General features: G+C 48.4%; 2 protein-coding genes across 2 annotated transcripts; both read right to left on the minus strand.

Moving 5' to 3' along the window:
* Positions 1-17,145: 17,145 nt before the first annotated feature.
* Positions 17,146-18,105, minus strand: LOC135395839 (uncharacterized). The gene has a single exon (XM_064626928.1). The coding sequence runs from the start codon at positions 18,103-18,105 to the stop codon at positions 17,146-17,148; it is 960 nt and encodes a 319-aa protein (XP_064482998.1).
* A 52-nt stretch (positions 18,106-18,157) lies between these two features.
* Positions 18,158-19,192, minus strand: LOC135395840 (uncharacterized). The gene has a single exon (XM_064626929.1). The coding sequence runs from the start codon at positions 19,190-19,192 to the stop codon at positions 18,158-18,160; it is 1,035 nt and encodes a 344-aa protein (XP_064482999.1).
* Between the last annotated feature and the right edge of the window lie 2,277 nt (positions 19,193-21,469).

Here is a 21,469-nt window from a genome sequence, read left to right on the forward strand (position 1 = left end):
TCTAAAGATGGCTACCGAGTTGTTCCATCTTCTGTAGCCTGAAGGGCACGAGTTTCTCTCGGAGTGCACATGGTGTCTCTATACAAAGCAAGCGCGAACTAAGTCGTAATAATAAACCACATTAAACCACATAGACGGGTAGAAATCCAGCGAACCGGTAAGGAAGTATGAAGGTAATAGCCTCAGGACGAGAGTCTCCGATATTTCGAACAGAGACTGTTCTTCTTCTGGGCTTTGAAGAAGAAAGTCTCTGTTCCAAACATCGGCGGCTCTCGACCTGAGGCAATTCCCTTCACACATTCCGCACAGTATTACGACGTTGACTTTCAGACGATGCAGCTCTTGGGATGAAGCCTTCTTTTCTTTCCACGGTGGACTGAGAACGCGAATGAAGACACGAAAGCGATTGAAAACGTGACCGAATTTATGTGTATCACTAATACAAAGATGTCACCCGTGACCCTCGTGAAGAAATATGGCGTTGTGAAACCCGCTCTGTTTCCGTTTCACTATGTCTACCAACGTCATGATTAAGTCACGGTGACGTTTCTTCGGTAGAGGTCTATTTTACGGAGTAAATCTCCATAGGAGGAACTTTACATGAGTCAGAGCGTGTTTTTAGGATAGAAGCCATGGGAGCATACTTGAAACAAAAAGGACCGAGAGAGATGGTAGAGATATCGAGTAAAATTCCAAGGTATCGCTATAAAAACCACAACCCAGGCAAAGAAAAGTGTCTCGTAGCAAAGCACGAGACAAACATTCTGGAAGCGTTCTTGGTTCGTTACCGAAAGTGTCAAGAGCAAACTCTTTTGTGTATGTTCTCTCTTAGAAAGTTAAATTCTGAACTCTACAGTGAAAGCTCTCTGGGTTCGCTTTATTGCAAAACCAAACCGGCTCTCAAGACCCGTCTTCCGGAGCCCCCTCTGGTGCCCGTGGCGGAAGTCTTCTTGGAACGGCTCTGCTGTTGCTCGCACTTTCAAAGGCTTTCGTCATGCCATGTCCGCACCATGTTCCCTGCCTGTTTTTCTGTTCTACTCGCAAAATGAATACACACGAGAAAGGCACATTACTCAATAACGCGAAACATTCATGTGCTACTTCTAAAACGGCAAGTTTTAGTACCTTATGCACATAGATCAAATAAAATAGTAATAATAATAATAATAATAAAATAAATAAAGTAAAAAAAAGAACCTTTTTGTTAAAACGCGCACACCGAGATCCCTCATTTCTTCAAAGTTGAAACTAATTCCCACCTACTTTGACAGAGACGACTTCGAGAACCAAGGTGCACCCCAGTGAACCACGAATGTCTACTGGCGTACCAGTAATATCCAAATATCTAAGACCGAGAGGAACGCCTAATCGACATCTATTACCCAGCGAACCAGATACATCCAGCAAATGTCCGTAAGATATCTCACCCGGGATGTTTGGATATCCATTGGAGTTTGCCACAGATCCGTTTTACATCCATGCGATATCCCAGCGACTAGCATTTCTGCCATGTTTGTAGATCCACTGAAAGTCCCGGCGACGTCTGTCACGGATATTTAGATATATACGGGAGGTTACGAATATCGTACATGTTTTGCTTTCAAAAATTTTGTGCATCAGATATTTAGTGTTTGTAGAGTGCGTAGAGACCAGTGCAACTGTGTACCAGCAAATAATATTTATTGTGCGTTTTAACCCATTTGATAATATTGTTCCCATTTGGGAAGAGAAACATTACTTTAACCTAACAGGATTCATCACAGTACAGCAACACCGTGGGACCTGCCAGCATAAATGCCGAACCCTGCCCGCCTCACTTGGACCACTTGGGAAAACCCCCAGTAACCTCTATTTGCGAGCTGGATGGAAGATATATTGAAATACAAATCGTTACACACACGTTCGCTAGGGGTAGCGTGGCGTAAACCATTTGTAACGGTGACGAGGATGTATCTTCGCAATTCTTGTGTTTCTGCATCAACCCACAGTATACCCAACAACATTTCTGACATCCCTTCCTATCAACTACTGTGTTTTTAATTCAGGTTACCTTCTCTATAAGGACAAACAAATCTTTCCTGGATCTCCCATAGACATCCCTAGGATCTGCAGGCTACCTGTCATGGGACATTCAAACATCGAGTGCGCGATATCCTTCCAACATAAGCCCAAAACGCAATAAAATTGTGCGATATCCTATAAATATCCTATGGATGTCGAGATATTCAGGACGTTTGCGACCTTGTAGGGACGTCCTAGGGATGTTAATGGTTTGCTGGGTATACGTACTGTTAGTACCCAGTAAACCACAAACATCTATGAGACATACCAGAAAGATCCAAACATCTAAGACATTTGAGATGTCTAGTAGACATCCGGATATGTCCATCTAACGTGGAATGGATGTACTATGGATCGTCGGAAGCTCATCCATAACTGTATGAATGGATATCCTCTGGATGTAACAGCTGGACATTTGTCACATCCGGTGGACGTGCCTGTGAGGCATTGCGACATCTAATATACGTCCAATCGATGTTCCTACCGGATTAACATACGATAATATAGACGTGTGTTTACGAAACGTTGTTTCGATTATCAATTCAATAGTAATTTGTACGTATAGCGCTAGAAGAAAGCGAATATATCTTGCGAGATCGTGTGCAATTGGAGAACGAGTAAAAGCAAGTTTTTCCATTTGTTCGCGTCCTGCTCTCTGCAAAGTATCTACGTAGCACTCTTCCACCAACACAGGAAACCTGCCAGTTTGACAGCTCCACTCAGTAGGTAACCTCATCATAGACAATAGCCTGAATTACAAACACAATATTTGTTAGCAAGGAATATCAGAAATGTTAGCGGGCAGTTTGACTCATTGCAGACGTACGAATTAATTGCAGAAACACATCCTGGTCACCGTTACAAACGCTTTCGGCCCCACTACACTTGACAAACATCCCGCAACTATTGGTATTTTAGTATATGTTCCATCCAGTACGCCAATAGAGGCTACTGAGAAATGCCCAAGCCGTGTCTGGTGGGGTACGGCCACGGTTACGGCATTTGCGCTGTTCATGCACACAAAATGGCTGAAAAAGTTGATTTGCAATCTGATCTATATGTTGTCGTATGTTAATCAGGCAGGAACTTCGATAGGACGTATATTAGACGTCGCAATGCCTCACAAGCACGTCCACTGGATGTGCAAATGTCCAGCTGTTACATCCAGAAGATATCCATCTATACAGTTATGGATGAGCTTCCGACGATCCATAGTACATCCATTCCACGTTAGCTGGACATATCCGGATGTCTACTAGATATCCAAATATCCACGGTGTACCATCCTCTAGATGTCCATTAGACGTTCGTGGTTTACTGGGTACGTTGAAATCGGTAGAGGTCTATGGAACGTGCATTGTACCCATATTCTAGGCGCACACTGTGCATCCATCTAGCAGGTGCAATGTACGTATAATGGATGGTACAAACTTATGAGACATTGTTCCAACTGCCAATTTCCTGCCAAATCCTGGTAATTTCCGCTTAGTGCTAGAAGCAATTGAATAACTTTAGACAACGGGGAAACAAGTAAAACCATTACGTTTTGTTTTCTTGTTTTTTCATCATTCGCGTCCTGCTCTGTGGAAGGCGTTTTCGGAGCACTCTCCAACCAACACAGGAAACCTATCGGTTTTACACCTCAACAAAGCAGTGACATCATAGACGATAGCATGAATTACAAACACGATATTTGGTGTGAAGAGATGTCAGAAATGTAAGTTGGTAGCTTGATTCAGTGTAGACGTATGTATTAATCGTGCAAACGCGTCCTCGTCACCGTTACAAGTGTGTTAGGCCCTCACAACACGTACCGAACGTGCTCCAACGCTTTGTATGTATACGTATACATGATGTATCTGTGGTTACCAATACATATCGGAGCATTCACTAAGACTACTGAGAGATGCTCGCATATTTGCTATGGTGGATGGCTGTGTTCGACTATCCAAATCCCAGATCAAGGGAGTTGGCACACCTCTCCCAAAGACTGCCGAGAAATGCCCATGCAGTTTCCCGGTCTAACCGGTCCGGTTTTGGACATTTGAATGGGAGGTAATAGCTATGCCACGGCCCCTCTATAGGGACTGTGCGACAAACTGGTGGCGCCGCGATGCGGCCTCCGGAGAAAGTACCTTGCGTGATAGCCGCCGGGTAGCCAGCTTTGTTTACATGTGAAGTGCGGGTATCTTTTTTTGCCACAGCATCGCTAACTGTGCCAGCACCTAAAATAACTCTTCATTAGGGACCAGATGCTTCATTTCTCGTGATTTCTACGCTTCCAATACCACCGAGGTCACTAGACTCGCAGCGAATAGCGTTTGTGACGCGCGTTCGGCCACTGCATGAGGTGTGCACAACATGAGCGAATATATTCTATTTCTTTTGTTCTAGTTTCAATGAAACTGAATGAGGACCTGCAAAATGATCAATGATTTACAGTTGCCACTTTCGTGACGGTGAAACGCCGCTGGATACTGTATCACCGTCAAATGCATCGACCAAACGGCAACCTATTTCGAGATAATGATTGAGGTGTTTCATCGCCAGTGCCCAGAGCCGATATTGCTCCCGGTATGACGAGTCTCACACTGAGAACAGAAGTTCTACGTTGTCCGAAAGGTTTAGTATTTACTCACCGACCATTTCACAGCTGTCGTCCCGCAAGCTTACGGCGGTAGCCGAGGTAAAAACTCATATACTTTCTTCTTTGAGGATGTCTTTAGAGTTATTGTATCTGAAGATACTGGAAAAACTGCAGTACAAGTTCAGGCAATAAGTTGTGACCCCACGTGTTTATTTGTATTTTGTTTAAAACGGACGCACGATGTAAATTTCAGTGACGAAGCTATATGTGTGCAAAGACGACGAAAGGAATGCAAGACTCAGTCAAAAACATGATATTACAAATGGCTGGAGTCAGAGGAATACACGCATATAGCCTTCGCTAGCAAGCCATTTTGTGAGGAGTCAAATAACCATCCTCTCGACGTATCACTTACAGGTGTTCTGACCGGGCAGGCGCGAGTGGCTGTTCTCCTTCCGTACTGTTAGATGCATTATAAATACGGTGGTTGCTTCTGTGCAGTTTGTCTCCATTCTATTCGTTCGCGCCCCAGAAAAGTTCCACATTATTTGCACTTCGAAAATCCCAGTAAACCAGAAATATCCCAGGGACGTCCCAGAAAAGTCGCACACGTCACCTATGTCCAGGAAGTCCACCAGACGTTATTTGGACGTCCACAATGTGACGTTGAAAATCGTCCGACATTGTATCTCCTAGGGACATCTGCAGGATGTAAAAAGAATTGCCCCACCGCGTTGCATTTTGCGCACATATCTGGGACACGTAACGCTTACTGGAGTGACGTAAGCAAAGCGAGAAACATTTTGGGTTTAGACCTTTATTTGCAGAGTAATCACATCATGGAAGATAGTTTGAATTAAAAACACAATGTTTGTCAGAAAGGGACACCAAAAGTATCAACGGTTATGCTTCGGCGTTGTTGGCACACGAACTAATTAGTTCCCAAGACGTCTTCACCGTTACAGTCGTAGTTCACCGTGCTATACACTTACTGAACGTACTCCTACAACTCTCATTTCAGTATATGCTCCATCCAGTACGCCAAAAGAGGCCACCACAGGCCTCCGTAGGTAGTGCTCACTCGATATCGCATATGTGTGTATGTGCGAGTGCAAGCGGTCTCCCATAACAACGATAGGATACGCAAGGTCACGTGGCGTTGCCGATAAGTGCTGTATCCATAGCTGTATACAGCGGTTGCATACCGTTCTCAAATAAAAGATGTCGATTATTTATCCAAAACTATTTCTAAAACGTGGACAGACAACAAAAACTTAATAAATAATGCATAGTGCTCAGTATACAAGCTAATTTGATATGAAACGGTAAACGTCCCATTCACATCCAGATATCCAACGGAGACGTTCATAGGATGTCCCCAGGACTGCAAAATGAGGAAGAAAGTTTGTTCCCAGGGACGCCGCACGGACGTAAACGGGACGTTCACGAACATCCCTGGGATATCCAAATGTCAAATTCAGTTCTTCCCCAGGATATCCTTGGGACATATTTGGTTTACTGGGATTAGCCCTTCTAATTACGGAGGTCGCCACGCAAGCTACGGTTCCACTTGAGAATGCATAGAACGGGCGGCGTGGTATCACTGGTATCACGTCGGATACGTCCAAGACGGCCACTGGCGGCGCTGTCGCGGCGGAGCAGCGCGCCCCCTGCAGGTGTCGCACGGTCCCTATACTCTCCTGGTCGCGAAACTGAGCCCGAGAACAATAGGAGGGTTGCCGTAGGGAGCATGACCGCCACGAGGGGGTGCGCGTGCCATTAGAGTGGGAGAGATCCCCAGCTGATACGCAGGAACGCCTGTGTTTCTACGTGTGTTTACGCCACGCGGACGCTCAATTTTTTCAATCCGTGAACATCGTCAGAGTCCCGCGCGATATTGGCTGCTTCCAGTATGCCACGGACGTGTTGCGTCCCGGTATGCCGGTCCGGGTACGATAATTCTGGTGAGAAAGTTTCTTTATTCGCGCTGCCATCCGATCCAACAGAAAGAGAAAAGTGGAAGCGTGCTATACCTCGCAAGGAGGATACACGATTCAGCTTTGACTTGAAGTGGGCACGAGTGTGTGATAAATACTTCCATCCTTCCGACATCATCAGGGAAGACGAGTTCGTTGTGAGACGCGACAATGCCGATGGCACATCGAGCGGTGAGAAAGTGGCAATCTCTCGCGACAGAGCGAAGCTTCGTCCAGGTGCTATACCACGGATTTTCGAAGGATGCCCGCGGTACCTAGCCTCCACGAAGCTCAAAACCCGAGAAGTGAAGTGTCGGCGGGCAACCGAGCCATCGTCCAAGCGTAAACGTACACGCAGCACCAGCTCCCAGGCAGTAGCGCGCCAAAGCACAGACGCCGGGAGCGATGGATTCGACCTTCACGATGCAGATCAGAGCTTCTCGGAGACGCAAGAAGGTATGCATTCAGTTTGTTGGAGTAAAGCGCCAACTGCATGAGTCGTTTTGCGAGCGGCAGGGCGTCGCGCTTTTCTCAGCGACAAACGACGCTGGCAAAAAACGCTCGGAGCTCACCGCATGCAGCGTTTCTACAACGGCGGATCGACGGCGTCTCATGCGAACGTTTCCGTAATTTCTCAGGGTAAGCAACTCTACGTAACTTGATAAACACTTTAATACAAGTGAAGAATCTCAAACACAGGGGCTTTTGAGTGCCAACACGCTGTAACGAACAAGATACTGCAGTAATGCACGCTCGCGAAGCCATATTTGTTGTGAATCCCGGACCCGCTATTCACAAGGTACCTGCTTCGTGTATTTAGACGGAGCAAACTCAGCATTCCCGTTGACATCTTCATCAAGCTGATGCACACTTCTCCTTGTGTTTTGTATGTTGGACACTCACGCAAGAATTGCGTTCTTAACATCGGCAACAAACTTCTGTTCTTCTGCCGAACACCGTGGCCGAACAGCAGTCTGAGCGATTCCGCGTGCCGCCATCTATGGGAGCTCCCGAAAATTGGCGCGACCGGATGAACCTATCCCAAGGTTAATCCCTGATTGGCCACTTGCGTGCGTCATCCCCGCCTCTTCCGTCGCCCAACCCTGAATTATCTATTCGCCTCGGACTTCGAGGGGAGCGTCGCGCGCCTATTGTTCCACGACGCCTTGGCTTGACACTCGCCAAACGTCGCGGCAGGACGCTCGATAAACGCTGGAGAAACGCCTCATGCGGTTGGCGCTTAACGGACACCAGCAGAGCGCCGTAGAGCACGTTTTGAAAAGGGGCGTGGATTCTATGTGATTCATTCTCATGTGGTTTCAAAATATGGCACAACATAGAGTGGATTTCAACATAGAGTGGATCTATGACTGCTGGCTCCTGAAACTTAAATCCACAGTTAATTCAGATTTTGGGTTTCACCCAGATCTATTTTCCTTGCTGAAGGAAAAGGTGCAGGAGCTCCCTGAGAGGGAACGCAAAGGTTAGGACAGCTGCATAAGAAAGATATCAGCATGTGATACTCGGGTGGGATATATTAGTAAACCACTTTAAGTTAATCGCAGGTGTGCTCATGTTTGACGAGATGAGCGTGCGGAAGAGTGTCCATCTCAGGGAAGCAGATATGGCATTCCTGGGCAAGGTGAACTATGGCGACTACACCCGTGCTACGGATAAGCTCAAGGACGGCGATCACGTCTTGGTTTTCCTGTTCCGACCTTTCCTCGGCGGCTGGTCGCAGACGGTGGGGAGCTTCTGTGCGGCTGGTGCAACACCCGGTGCTGTGCTGGCAAAGCTCATATTGCAGTGCATTGTGCACCTCGAGAATGCTGCAGTATCCGTACATGCTGTGACGTGTGACAATTCCACCACCAACCGGGCAGCCATGAAGGCATTAGGTAAGTTTGTGGTGCAGTGCTTTTCACCACTCCCCCATATATCAGTAATCCTTTTTCAGGAGTAAGAGACGACAAGGGAGTGATCAAAACCTCATTTGAGCACACTGTGTACCCAGAAAAGGACATCTTCTGCATGTTTGATGTTCCTCACATCTTCAAATGCATACGGAACAACCTGCTGAAAGTGGGACACACACACACACACATAAATGGGATGATGATGTGGTGGGTCATTATCCGCTGTTATGGCGGTACACTGCCCCATTGCGCTTGTGGAAGGGATGAGAAAGTGATGATGATGGAAAGGTGTCCTATTAGAGATCGTCCATTAGTCCAGTGTTGGAGAGGAACTCAGCAACAGCTCGTAGGCCCTGCATCAGATGTGATGGGTCCGACCATGGCCCGAGAATTTTGGCTAAGTCGAGCTGGCGTTGATCGACGCATTGGAGAGCAGTTTTCATGAGGGCGCACTCGCGATCGTACTGTCCGCAGACCAGGAGGACGTGATGGAGGTCACGGCGCACACCACACGTGGAACAGAGGCTGGACGCGCCGACACCGAGGAGGTGTTTGAAAGCCGGTGTAAAAGCCACATTAAGTCTCATGCGGTGGAAGACTGTGGTAAAGGAACGCGACATTCGGCGGGGGAGAGTAAGGGACAATGTGGGGTCAACGGAGTAAAGCAGAGAGTGGGTGGTGATGTCACGTTGCCATTGAGACTGCATCAGGGGGCCAGTGAGGCTTGAGACGAGGTAACGGCGATCCCCCCGAGACAAGATGATGGGGACACACCGGGTGTACTGGTGAACGCCTGAGGCTGCTCGATCTACGTCCTCGTTTCCGCTGATGCCAACATGACCCGGGATCCACTGGAAGACGATAGAGTGGCCCTGTGCGCTTACTTTCTTGTATACTTGTAGAATTTCAATGACCACAGGACTGAGGAAGCCGCGAAGTCCCATAGTTGCCACACACTGCAGCGCAGATCTGGAATCCCTAAAAACGACCCAGGAGCGAACGCGGCTGTCAGTAATTTTCCGCAAGCCGAAAACAATAGCATAAAGCTCAGCGCATGTTGACGATGTTTTATTTGAGAGATGATGGCCATCTGAAATTGAATCGGAGGGAATGACAAAGGCAGACGACGAACTTCCCCTCGTGGTTGAGCCGTCCGTGAAAACTGCGGTGGAAGTATCATAACACGAGCTCACCATACCTAGAGTGAGCTGCTTCGTCACGCATGCAGGGACGTTGCCATTCTTCCCTGTTAGCCCAGGCACCGACAGGGAGATGCAGGGCATCGGAAAAGTCCAAGGAGGAGTGCTGGGAGCTGTGGGTGCGACCACAAAGTCAGGTATGCTAGGCTTCAGTTGAGAGACACATGGGTGTACGCTGCTGTGCTTGCGTCTCCGGAGCTTCCTAAATAGCGGATGCCGCCGATGGTGAGCTAGAAGGCGGAGGTACTGCCGACACGTCTCCCCGTAGCGAAGCACTTCAAGCGGGGCTTCCTTAGCCTCAGCAATGACCATATGGGTCTCTGCCGCCCGAGGGACTCCCAAACAAACTCGGAGACTGCGCGCCACCAGGCACTGAAGCTTATCGACTGAAGAAGGTGGAAGGCCATTCAACACAGGCAAGTTGTATGCAAGTGACCCGCGAACCAAAAGCGGACGCCAAAAGTGACGCATTGGCACTGACCCACTTCATGCCTGCCAGATGCCTGATCACCGCAATCCACCAGTGGATCTTGGCTTCCAAGATCGCTATACGCTTCACCCAAGACAACCTGGCGTCTACCGTGACACCCTAGGAAACAATGAAAAGATCCACTCCTCAGCTGTACACCAGCAACTGAAAGAGGGAAGGGATGCATGTTCCTTCGCGTAAACGGGAGTACCACGGACTTTTCAGTCCAGATGCCCATGCCGGCCGCTGCGAGGTACTGCTCAATAGTTTTCAAAGCGTGTTGCAGGCGCCGCTGGACGGCAGGGCGGGACTTGCCGCTGGTCCAAATGCAGATGTCATCCGCGTAGATCGAAATTGACAGTTTCTTTCCAATGCAGCCCCGAAGACCCGCCATGGCCACGTTGAACAGAATTGGACTCAACACGCTCCCCTGTGGGACTCCATGAGTCATCGGTACGTGCTCCGTATCCCCTTGACGGCTGCGAACAAAGAGTTGCCTGTCATGGAGGAGGTCCTTAATCCATGAGAGAGCTCTGGAGGGTAGGCCGGCTTGGGTGAGGGGATGCAGAACGGTGGCGTGGCTCACGGTGTCGTAAGCGCGTTTAACTTCAAGAAACGCAGCCACTACTGTCTTCTTACACGCCTTTTCTTCTTCCACCGACGTAATGAAGTCAAGAACCGACTCCATGGAAGACCGGTGCTGACGGAAAGCTGACATTTCCGGCGGGAAGAAGGAGTGCCTCTCGGGCCACCACTCGATTCTGTGGAGGATCATGCGCTCCAACAACTTGCCAAGGCAGCTAGTCAAGCAAATTGGCCTGAAAGAAGAGAGCTGAGAGGGCGATTTTCCCGGCTTCAGTAGTGGGACAACTCGCGCTTGCTTCCAACTGTCAGGTACTTTCCCGGTACTCCAGGACGTGTTAAATACCTCGAGCAGGCACTTCTGACATCGCTCATCCAGGTTACGGATAGCCCGGTACGGGATATTGTCCGGGCCTGAGGAAGATCGAGCACGTGACAGGAGGAGTGCGTTCTTTAACTCCGAGAGCGAACAGTCACTATCTACGTCCGGATCAGTGATGGCCGAACTAGCCTCAATCTGTTCTGTCAAATAGGTCATGTGGCTCATGAAAGCCGGTGTCAGCCGAATATCACAATCTCTGTTGAAAGCAAATCGAAGAGCAAAAACTCATAAAGAATTTGTAAACAGGGAAGAATGAACACTCGCGACATGCGTGGCAACAAAGGACACAGGAGACCAGGTGGGGGCTTTCTTTCTTTTATCACAGGTAAATTCGCCATACTGTTGGAAACAGTATAAATTCCCACATGAGACAATTGATGTTTTGAGGCTGGAACACTGTGACTTTTCAGTGACTTCCATCTTTCATCATAAATACCCACGACAGAATAATGTGCAAAATAACCAGTATGGCAGTCCATGTACTGAATAAGCACGAAAGGATACTGTACAAATTCCAGCAAACACAGGTGGGGCCCACGACCTTAATGTCCAATGCATGCTGCTATAGCTGTCCTCATGCACATGTGGAACTTTCCACATATCTCTCTCACAAAGAAGATGGAAGTGAACATATTTGAACTTGAGACAACTGATGTTCTGAGGCTGGAACAGTTCCGCTGGGTTCGAGTCCTACAGCTGGCTAACCTTTTCAGTGACTTCCATCTTTCATCATATTTGCACCTGAAGATCATATTATATGATATTTGTGTGGTGCTATGTCTGCCCACAGTTTATTGTAATGAATGCTATGGGGGAATTAGAAGGCACAAGTCTATTAGCTCAGTTTAGAAGTCTGTGATACTTTATCTTGCAAAACAGCCACAATAATATCAGCTTCCAGCAATGACAACCTTGTTCAGTGTGTACACACTCTGCTGATAACTACTTCTACTTTCATTACAACAGCATTTTTGTATTAAAGGCATGTCAAAGCATCGACAATGTTCTGTGCTTCTGCTATTTTGCGCACATTTTGCCATGTGGTGTAGATTTTCAAGCTGCACAAAGTGCTTAGCCCTGCACATAACTGCGCCTACATACTGGCGGATGTGCACACAACTACTGAACTCAGTGCAGGATTCAAAATATAAAATTACGTGCTAGGGATCTATGTACACAGGTATACACTTAATACGTATCAAAGAATAGGCAAACTGCTGAAGATTCAAAATAGAAAATGTATGCTAGGTATCCACGTACACAGGTGTACATACACTAAACGTATAAATAATAGGCACACACTACTGAACTCTGCATGCCTGTCAAAATACAAATAACAGAGTAAGGAGCTATGTGCAAAAGTGCACTTTGACAAATCGTCAGCTACACAGGAATGAAAGAATTACAAGAGATCATGTGTAATCTAAGTTACAACTGAAAACACTAGATAGACAACAGAACCATGCATATCCTTTCGCATGGAAAGAAACCTTCTGGTTACATCACAACAACATGCAGAGATTACGAACTTAGTCTCGCTGCCTGGTGCAGTGCCTTCTGACGTAACGTACGACTTCGTACTTCCTCATTCCTTTGTCGTGCAAACCAGAACAGTCGTACCCTCAGAAAAAAGTGAAATAGATCATCATACACCGATGAAGAACACAAACTCAATGTCTTTGGCAATGTGTCTAACACTTCACACAGACTTGGACCTGACCCCTTGGGAGGTGAGGAATGGCTTGACGTTGTCTTTGAAGGCTTCCTCACACGCACCCACAAACGTCGCAAAGGCAGGAAGAGGAACCGACACCTCCAAAGTCAGTACCGTCCACATTCTTGATACTCAAATAAAGCAATAGCTGGCTACTGTCCTGAAATGTGGCATCCCTCCGAGCAATGTCCCATGTTAGACTTGGTGGTTTGAAATTGAAAAGACGACGACGAAGAAGAAAACGGCTATGAACAGTCACAAAGTGCGCAGTCAACGTACGGCAAACTAGTAGCTAAGAACACGGAGAGGGACAGTAACCGGAAGCGTACTCGGCTCTGTCTATAATCTTACGTACGTATTACTGGCAGACCGGGGGAATTGCTATATTAAAAACATGCATATTGCATTAGTACACACATTATTCGCGCCTCCGATTAAATTATTTTTGTTTACCTTCATAGTGTGCCCCTCAACAACCACGCTCGCATGTGTATCATGAAGGGCGCAGGGTTGCTAACACAGATTTCGTATTTTTTCCCGCCTTCGCTACGATTCATATGTACCTTGGTATGCCAGCACCGCGTAACGGATGCTCCTGGGTTTGAGACCTCGCGCCTAGCGAACATTCGCCACCTCTCGGTTGGGTCCGTCATTGCTCTCGTGGCGCCGGCGGGCGGGGAGACCTACCTGCTGTTGCTATTCAATCTCTGCTGACGATGTTTTGATCAGTGCGTGGCGCGACGTAATCTTTGTCTTATCGGAATCGAGAAGAAAAGTGAAACAGGCGCATGTCGTGGCATACGTTGTGTTGTTCGCTGAAAATTGCATGATAACAATACAATAAACAGACTGTATCACTGGATTACAAAATGGAAAGATTCAACAGCACCAAACGGCCATTGTTTCAGCGTGGCGAAGTGCGGGGTTTACGTCGCGAGACAGCTATGATCATGAGCGATGCCACGGTGGTCGGTTCGTGGATTATTTTTGCCCACCTGAGGGTTCTTTAACGTGCGTGAAGCTTATTCTTTTACTTTACTTTATATATCCATTATTATTTTTGAGGATTGATTAATGACTTCATGGGGTCACAATCTCAACGCAAGATAATTTTTACTGATTTTTATTGCCTTTTAATTTACTACTGGTGAGGCTTCAGGCTGTTAGCAGACAAATCCAAATAAATAAATATTTGAGGCGCACTTAAAAACGTGTAATGCCTTCGGAGCTATTTTTCACGGCAGCCATCCTTTCTGGAAGGCTCTCATACAAGGCGTCCACGACATCCTGCCGGGTTCGCAGACATTCCCATTCTTCTTGCATAGCGGCCCACAGCTGCTCTCCGGTGATCAGACTGAGCCTTGTCTGCCTCGCAATTTTTGACTTCATGGTCCCCCACATATTCTGAATTACATTTAAGTCGGGGCTGCGACTTGGCCATTCCAGTTGCATGAGCCCCCGTTCTTCAATGAGGCTTTGGACGGCCCGACCTGTGTGTATAGATACGCCGTCCTGTTGAAACCGGAAGAGTCCATCGGGGAACGGGCCATCTAATACATAGGGCAGGAAACGCACTCGATTATGTCGGCATAACCGCTTGCGTTTAGCCTTCCCTCGACCCTATGAAGCGGCCCGAGCCCCTCGTAGCTGATGGCTCCCCAGACGGTGACAGCTGTTCGGCCGCTGGATCTGACAGGCCAGACGTAGCACTCGTCGTACCTGTAGTGGAATAAGAGTGCGCGATGCGAGTTAGGCGCCATCCAACGACCTACTTCGGGAGAAGGAGGGAGGGAGGACCCAAATGGAAGATACCTACCGGAAACAGTCTGGGCGCCAGACCCTCATTCGCTGGTCCCACCTGGTGCAAAAGCTGCACTCATCGGTGAAGACAACGTGCTTCCAGTCGTGGGCGCTCCAATGGTCGTGGCCCTCAGCGAAGAGGAGTCGCTGTTGCTTGTGGGCGGCGTCAAGTGCCGACTTTATTGCCGCGACGCGCGAGTTAACCCCTGCGTCGTGCAACCGCCTTCGGATCGTCCTTTCACTCGCCTCAAGTTGCAGCTCGTCGCGAATCTCACGGGCAGTCATAAATGGGTCGCCTACGGCTGCCGCAACAATCCCGAGGTCCTCCCCTTGGGTTGTTGCGTGACTCGGGATACCCCGAGGGGCGTCTCTGATTCTACCCTCATTTACGTAAGCACGGACGATCCTGCTCACAGTTGCAGGACGTTAATGCATGACAGATGCAATTTCGCGTTGGGACATCATGCCATCCATTTCAATAATGGCTTGTCGCTGAGTTTCTGTTAACCGACGGGGCATGGTTGCAAATGAGGCCACGGGATACTTCCCAGGCAGCACAATGTACTGAAAGTCGAGTGCAATAGGGGTGGACGGTATGTGTCTTATCAATGTTCTTTAGTTTCACGGGTCTGTTTAAGGCCTTCCACCTACCCGTCCACCCCCATTGCGCACGACTTTCAGTACATTGTGCAGCCTGGGTTCAATGAAGCTTTTATAGTTTGAATTTAACCTTCCTGTGTCTCCTCATATCATTCGCGGTTCTGATTTGTTCCTGCAGCTTATATCACCTAGAGCTGCTAGTCTGTGGAATACGTAAGGAGCTGAGAAAAAGAGAAAAATGCGAGCAACATTTAAGTATACTCAGTTGATACGTATGCATGTGTCTGTTGATTCTGATAAAGGATCACATGAATGGTTTTCCACAATGTCTCTAAAGCGAACTGAGATTCCTCGTCGTCAAGCCTACGGTGAGCTTTGTTGCGCACGGTTAGTTCGCCTTTCCGTAGGGATGGGGCCTATTGTTTTGGGCGGAAAGTGATCAGCTCAATTAGCCTGTACATGCGAGGTTAATGAAAGTCACGAATAAAGGCTAGCACCGACGTCGGAGCATTTGACGCAGAATGAGTGTGGGGTGCACTAACGGATGGAAGCAGCCCGACACGTTGATCCACGAACATTTTCATTTAGAGGTGAATTCAGCTACAAGTTTCTATTGCCGAACACAATTCAGAGCTGGGTTGCCAACGAATCGCCAAATTCGCATCTCTTTTGTATACATGTCATTAATCCATCCTAAAAATAATCTCGAATAGATAAAATTAAAAGCAAGGCACTCTCCGCGCGAGAACTGTGTTAAAACGGTGTTGTTAAATCTTCGATTTTGGAACTGTACTTGTAGTAATTGTTTATTGTAATGTATTGTCATCTGTTCGTTGCGAAGGATGCATCGTATGTCATCACATTCGTCTGTTTCACTTTCCTTATTGATCCCGATAAGACGTTGATGTCGTAAAAGATTACGCCGCGCCACGCACTCATCAAAACATCGTCAGCAGAGATTGAATAGCAACAGCAGGTGGGTCTCCCCGCCCGCCGGCGCCACGAGAGCAATGACGGACCCAACCGAGAGGTGGCGAATGTTCGCTAGGCGCGAGGTCTCAAACCCAGGAGCATCCGTTACGCGGCGCTGGCATACTTGCAGGTCATGCGCTCCCGCGATACTTTTAAGTGTGGCCAACCCTGTACATGTGCAATTGTATATTACAAACCGGAGTTTTTCCGAATGTACTAAAAATAGCAAGAGTAACTATTATCCGTAAAGGGGGAAGTATAAATGATTTGAACAACTACAGACCTATCTCTGCCCTCCCCGTATTTTCAAAAATATTGAGAGAGTGGTTAATTATAGGTTTTCAGAGAATCTTTTGAAATACAATATGATATCCCCAATCCAATACGGCTTTCGAAAAGGAAAACCAACCGAACAGGCATTACTACGTGTCAAAGAAAAATCGTGCAAAATATTGAAAATCAGTTATTTACTCTAGGAGTATTTCTTGACATTAGGAAAGCGTTTGATTCTATCCAGCACGACATTCTCCTAGACAAATGCCTGTTAATTACGTTGAGCGGGAACGGCGTTGCATCCACAAGAATACCCCAAGTTAGCCCCGAAAAGATAGGCCAGAGAGACTCAGTCAAAAAAACTACGTGGAGCTTTACTCCTACGTGCCACACAACCCAACAAGAGAATCAGAAAAAATGAAGAAGTCCTTCGATGTCATGTGGTTCATGATATCGCTTCAACTTCGTCGTCCAATGATAGTACATTTTAAACGTATTTACACATCCTCCCCCGTCGAATGAGTAATTCCAGCAATGCTTCAAGGGGGTATAGTAGCTGTACCGGTCTTGTCACGTTCACCGTTGGCAGTTTTATTGTACATGCTCGGACTTTGTCATCCCTTCCCTTGTGTAGTGTCTGTTCTGTCAGATGGCAGTAGAGCAGTGGGAGCTGAAGCTGCCTTGACTCGATTACGCGAGCAGGTGATGCATCGGAATATGAGTGCTTTTGTTAGTTGTCGGCCTTGTGGAATCCACCAGCGCTCTCCTACTTCGTTCAATGTGTCCTGCAAGCCTCCGTGCAGTGTTCTGTGATGAGCACGTTCCACAACAAGCTTCATGTAGTGATGCGCGCGGGGAAGTAGGATTGGACATTTCACGTCCTCTCCATCTGCTCCGAACTGTAGTCTCGTCCGTAAGCGTATGATGCCGTTGTCTTCCAGATACGGTCGTAGATTGGCCAACTTCGAATCAGGTGTCACTGGATGACCCATCTGTAGCAGATTAACCTCCTCGGCGAAATGCTCAGCCTGTGCCTGCTTTACCCAAAGGTTACCCGCGTCGTTGAGCTCCTTGACCGTTAGAGTGCCGACCAATCGACCGTTACGGCATCGCACGTTACGCTCGAAGCGTAGGACCCAAGCTCTTGTCAGTCTCCGGTGGCTGCTGTATTTCTCTGCATCAATGATTGCAGAATTCGGTGACACCGAAACTTGCAGGATGTTAGATTTGAAACTCCTCTCGTCGTTCGTCATGTCGTCCCATTCGACGTCGCTGTTTGGCCAACTTGACGAGTCGAGATGAAGCCAGGCGGGTCCCTGCCACCAGGTGCTGCTAACCACCAGTGCCCTCGCTGGCATGCCTCTAGTAAGACAATCGGCAGGGTTGTCCGTCCCCGGACAATGTTTCCATCTTCGGTGATCGGTCTTTTGCTGAATTTCCTCAACGCGGTTGCTCACGAACTGTTTCCATTCACTCGGGGGTCTTCTTACCCACCAAAGCGCAATCATTGAGTCCGACCATAGGAAGTAGTCAAAATCCAATCCTGTGCAGATCCGCGTAAGGTAGTTCAACATTCTCGAGCAGATCAACGGAGCCATTAGTTCCAGGCGAGGCAGGGTCAACTTTTTAAGGGGGGGCTACTCGAGATTTAGAGAGAACAATTGTTGATGTTACAGTTCCGTCTTTGTTCTCAACTCGAAGATACGCTACAGCCCCGTAGCCCTTGGGACTTGCGTCACAAAATATGTGGAGTTGGGGATTTCTGTGACCGCTTGGCAGGAAGCAACGGTCCACGCTGACCTTTGTCAGTTCCGGAATTTCGTTGCACCATTCGTTCCACAGTTTTTGCTTGTCTTCTGACAGAGGTGAATCCCACTGATTCTCCTCAATCCACAAAGCCTGGAACAGCATTTTTGCTCGCACGGTGAACGGGTTAAGGAAGCCGAGAGGGTCGTAAATCCTGGCTGCAGCTTGCAGTACGTTGCGTTTGGTGCCTGTGAGGCGATCGACGTAGTTGAGGATTGAGTCTAAACTACACGAAAGTGTATCCTCGCTTTTGTCCCACACCGCCCCAAGCACCTTTGTCGTTTTGCAGTCACTGTTCGGGACAACCCTCTCCTCTGGAGCAAAAACGTCTTGAAGAGTTGCACAGTTAGAAGCCCACTTGCATAGGCGCATTTTCGCTTTCTCTGTGATGTCGTTTGCTTCCTTGTAGAGCTTAATTGCTGACTCGACGTCCGCTGCTCCGGTCAGAAGGTCGTCAACATAGAATGATGAGGCCAGGACCTCAGCCGTCTTCTGCAGACCACCGGTGACGCAGTTGAAATGATAGAGTAGCGTTGCCGCGAGCAGGAATGGAGTAGCCGATGTGCCGAAAGGTACACGCTGCATCCGCCATTCCACAATGTTCGTACTGAGGGTTAAGTTCTTCCGCTGCGGCACATTGTCAAACCATAAGAAACGCAAGGCATCCCTGTCGCGTTCGTCAACGCTGATCTGCAGAAAAGCCTTTTCTATGTCCGCAGTAATTTCAATTGAGTGCATTCTGAAGCGGATCAATACGTCCAACAAGTCTGGTTGCACCTTTGGCCCCTTTTCTATGGGGTCATTGAGAGATGTACAAGAGCCAGAATGCGATGACGCGTCAAAGACGACCCGCATTTTCGTTGACGTTGACTGAAGTCGGATGACCTCACGATGGAGCATGTAGTACACGCGTTTGGATGGCTTCGACCCAGATGCAGGCACTGGTTCAGCATGGCCGCTCAGCAGATAGGCTCGAATATTTTTGTCCTATTCTGTAATCAGCTCGTCATCATGTGCCAGCCGATTTACCAACCGCCTCAGTCTTTTCTCCGCAATATCGCGATTGTCACGTAAGGGGACGTCGATGTGCTTCCATGGGAGGCACACCTCATAACGCCCGTTGGCAATGTTTATGGTACGCTGTAACTCTGCCAGTACTTCATTGTTCGCAAGCGTTGATGAGGGGTTTTCGTTGATGCCTGTGTTTTCGACCTTCCAAATTCGCCGTATCTCTTCGTCTTGTATGGTCATGCAGTTAACGTTTGTCCTCAGCACTATGAGGCTGTCAGCTTGCCGTGCGGTGAGAGACTTCATAGCACTTGGGCCCTGGAAGGTCCAACCCAACTTAGTCTTTACCGCAACCAGTTCTTGCTGTCTTTCATAGCGGCGGATTTCTCCTGAGATTAGTTTTGACACTTGATCAGATCCGACTAGCAGACTGATGCCACTGACTTGAGGGATGCCAGGAAAAGCAACAATGTCGTCGATCTGCTCCCCGCAGTCCCCCAGTTCCACCACATGTTCACTGTCAACTGGTGATTCTTCGATGTCTTTACAAATCAGAGGTACAACGATGGCCGCAAGAGTAATCTCTTCATGACCGTACTGGCTCCTAACAGTCACCTCAACCACGCTCCGCTTGATAGTCGCAGTCCGATCCAGAGGCGAACGTATGGATGCCGATCACCACTTGTGCCACCTCCTTCAAACCAAGTTCTCGGGCGAGGTCCTCCTGGAACTTCCACTGTCCACGATACCTCGAATGTACAGGCACCTGGAGTCCGCCACTGCCCATGCGCGAAATGTTTGTAGGAGGACAGTGCTCAGATGGGAGACAGCTGTCATTAGCCCATGAGCTTCTAACGTGTGCGAAGCGTTCGTGGCCTGTCCGCCTTCGATCGGTTTGGGCTTCCAGTTAGGGTCGCACATAGTGTCCACGTGCCGACCGCCGCACTTTGAGCATTTTCCCCTGAACCGACACTCTTTCAAACTGTGGTAGCTTTTCGTACATCGAAAGCAGCGTCGGTTCTTAGCGAGAGCCTACTTTTTATCCTCCAAAGGTACGTCGGCCTTGCATGTCTCCGTTGTGTGAGATTTTTCATTACAGAAGATGCAGCTCAGTAGACCCGCCGTTGTCCGGCTGTGCAAGGCAAGGGCCGATGGCGTACCAGCATGATCCTTGCTTGTGGTCGCCCGCTGTTTTCGCTGCTTGTCGTCCGGCTGGACACATGACCCACTTTTCTCTCTGCTTTCAACCTCTTTCTTCAAGAATCCGAGAAGCTTGTTCAGCTCTTCCGAACACGCTGAAGAGGCCGCGTTTTCGTCTTCGGAGGCAGGGGACTGGTCGTTTATTGCAGGAGGAGATGTCTCTCCTTGGGCATGTCCACGGTGATAGTCAAGTCGAAGGTCGGGTGGCAGTGCAGCCAGCAATATCTCAGTCATCATTGACGAATAAGTTACACTTGGGACTCCCAATGAGCGCAGTCCACCGGTATTTGTTTGTACGTAGTCGTAGAGCCTCCGCAGAGCCGCCGTGTCCATTGAAGATCTAACACGTGGGAGCGTCCTCAGTTTCTCTAAGTATTGCCTCTCGAGCCTTCCTTTATCTCCGAAACATTGAGTGAGTAGGGCGATCGCGTCGTCATAGGCCGCCTCAGTAGTTTGGAGCCCTGACAGGGCTGCGGCAGCAGGTCCCAGAAGCAGTGAACGAAGGTAGTGAAACTTGTCACGTTTACTCAGCTTCCTGTTTTCGTGTATGTTTGCCTTGTATTGCTCCCAGAAGGGCTGCCATTCTGCAAGATCGCCACGAAACTTCATGAGCTGGAGGCGTTGTAGCTTGACGCCAGAGCCAGTCGGTGCCGTTAGGCACCCGATCGTTGTCGTTACCGCTGGTGGAGAGTACGATGTCGTCGCTACTTGAAGCTGTTCGTAGGTCCGAGTTAACTTGGCAATATACTCTGTGATCTTTTCTTCATACTGTAGCACAGATGCATAATCCGTGTCGAACTCTTCAGCGGGAGTGTGCTCCTCAACTTCACGATCCAGGGCTCCAGAGTTCCTTGCTGCATTGAATCAGCTTCTCCAGGAGAACGTGAATAACCAGCGCTGTAGTGTTGTGGTCCTGATGTGCCG

Source organism: Ornithodoros turicata, chromosome 5 (assembly GCF_037126465.1).
Source record: "Ornithodoros turicata isolate Travis chromosome 5, ASM3712646v1, whole genome shotgun sequence".
NCBI classification, from domain to species: domain Eukaryota; kingdom Metazoa; phylum Arthropoda; class Arachnida; order Ixodida; family Argasidae; genus Ornithodoros; species Ornithodoros turicata.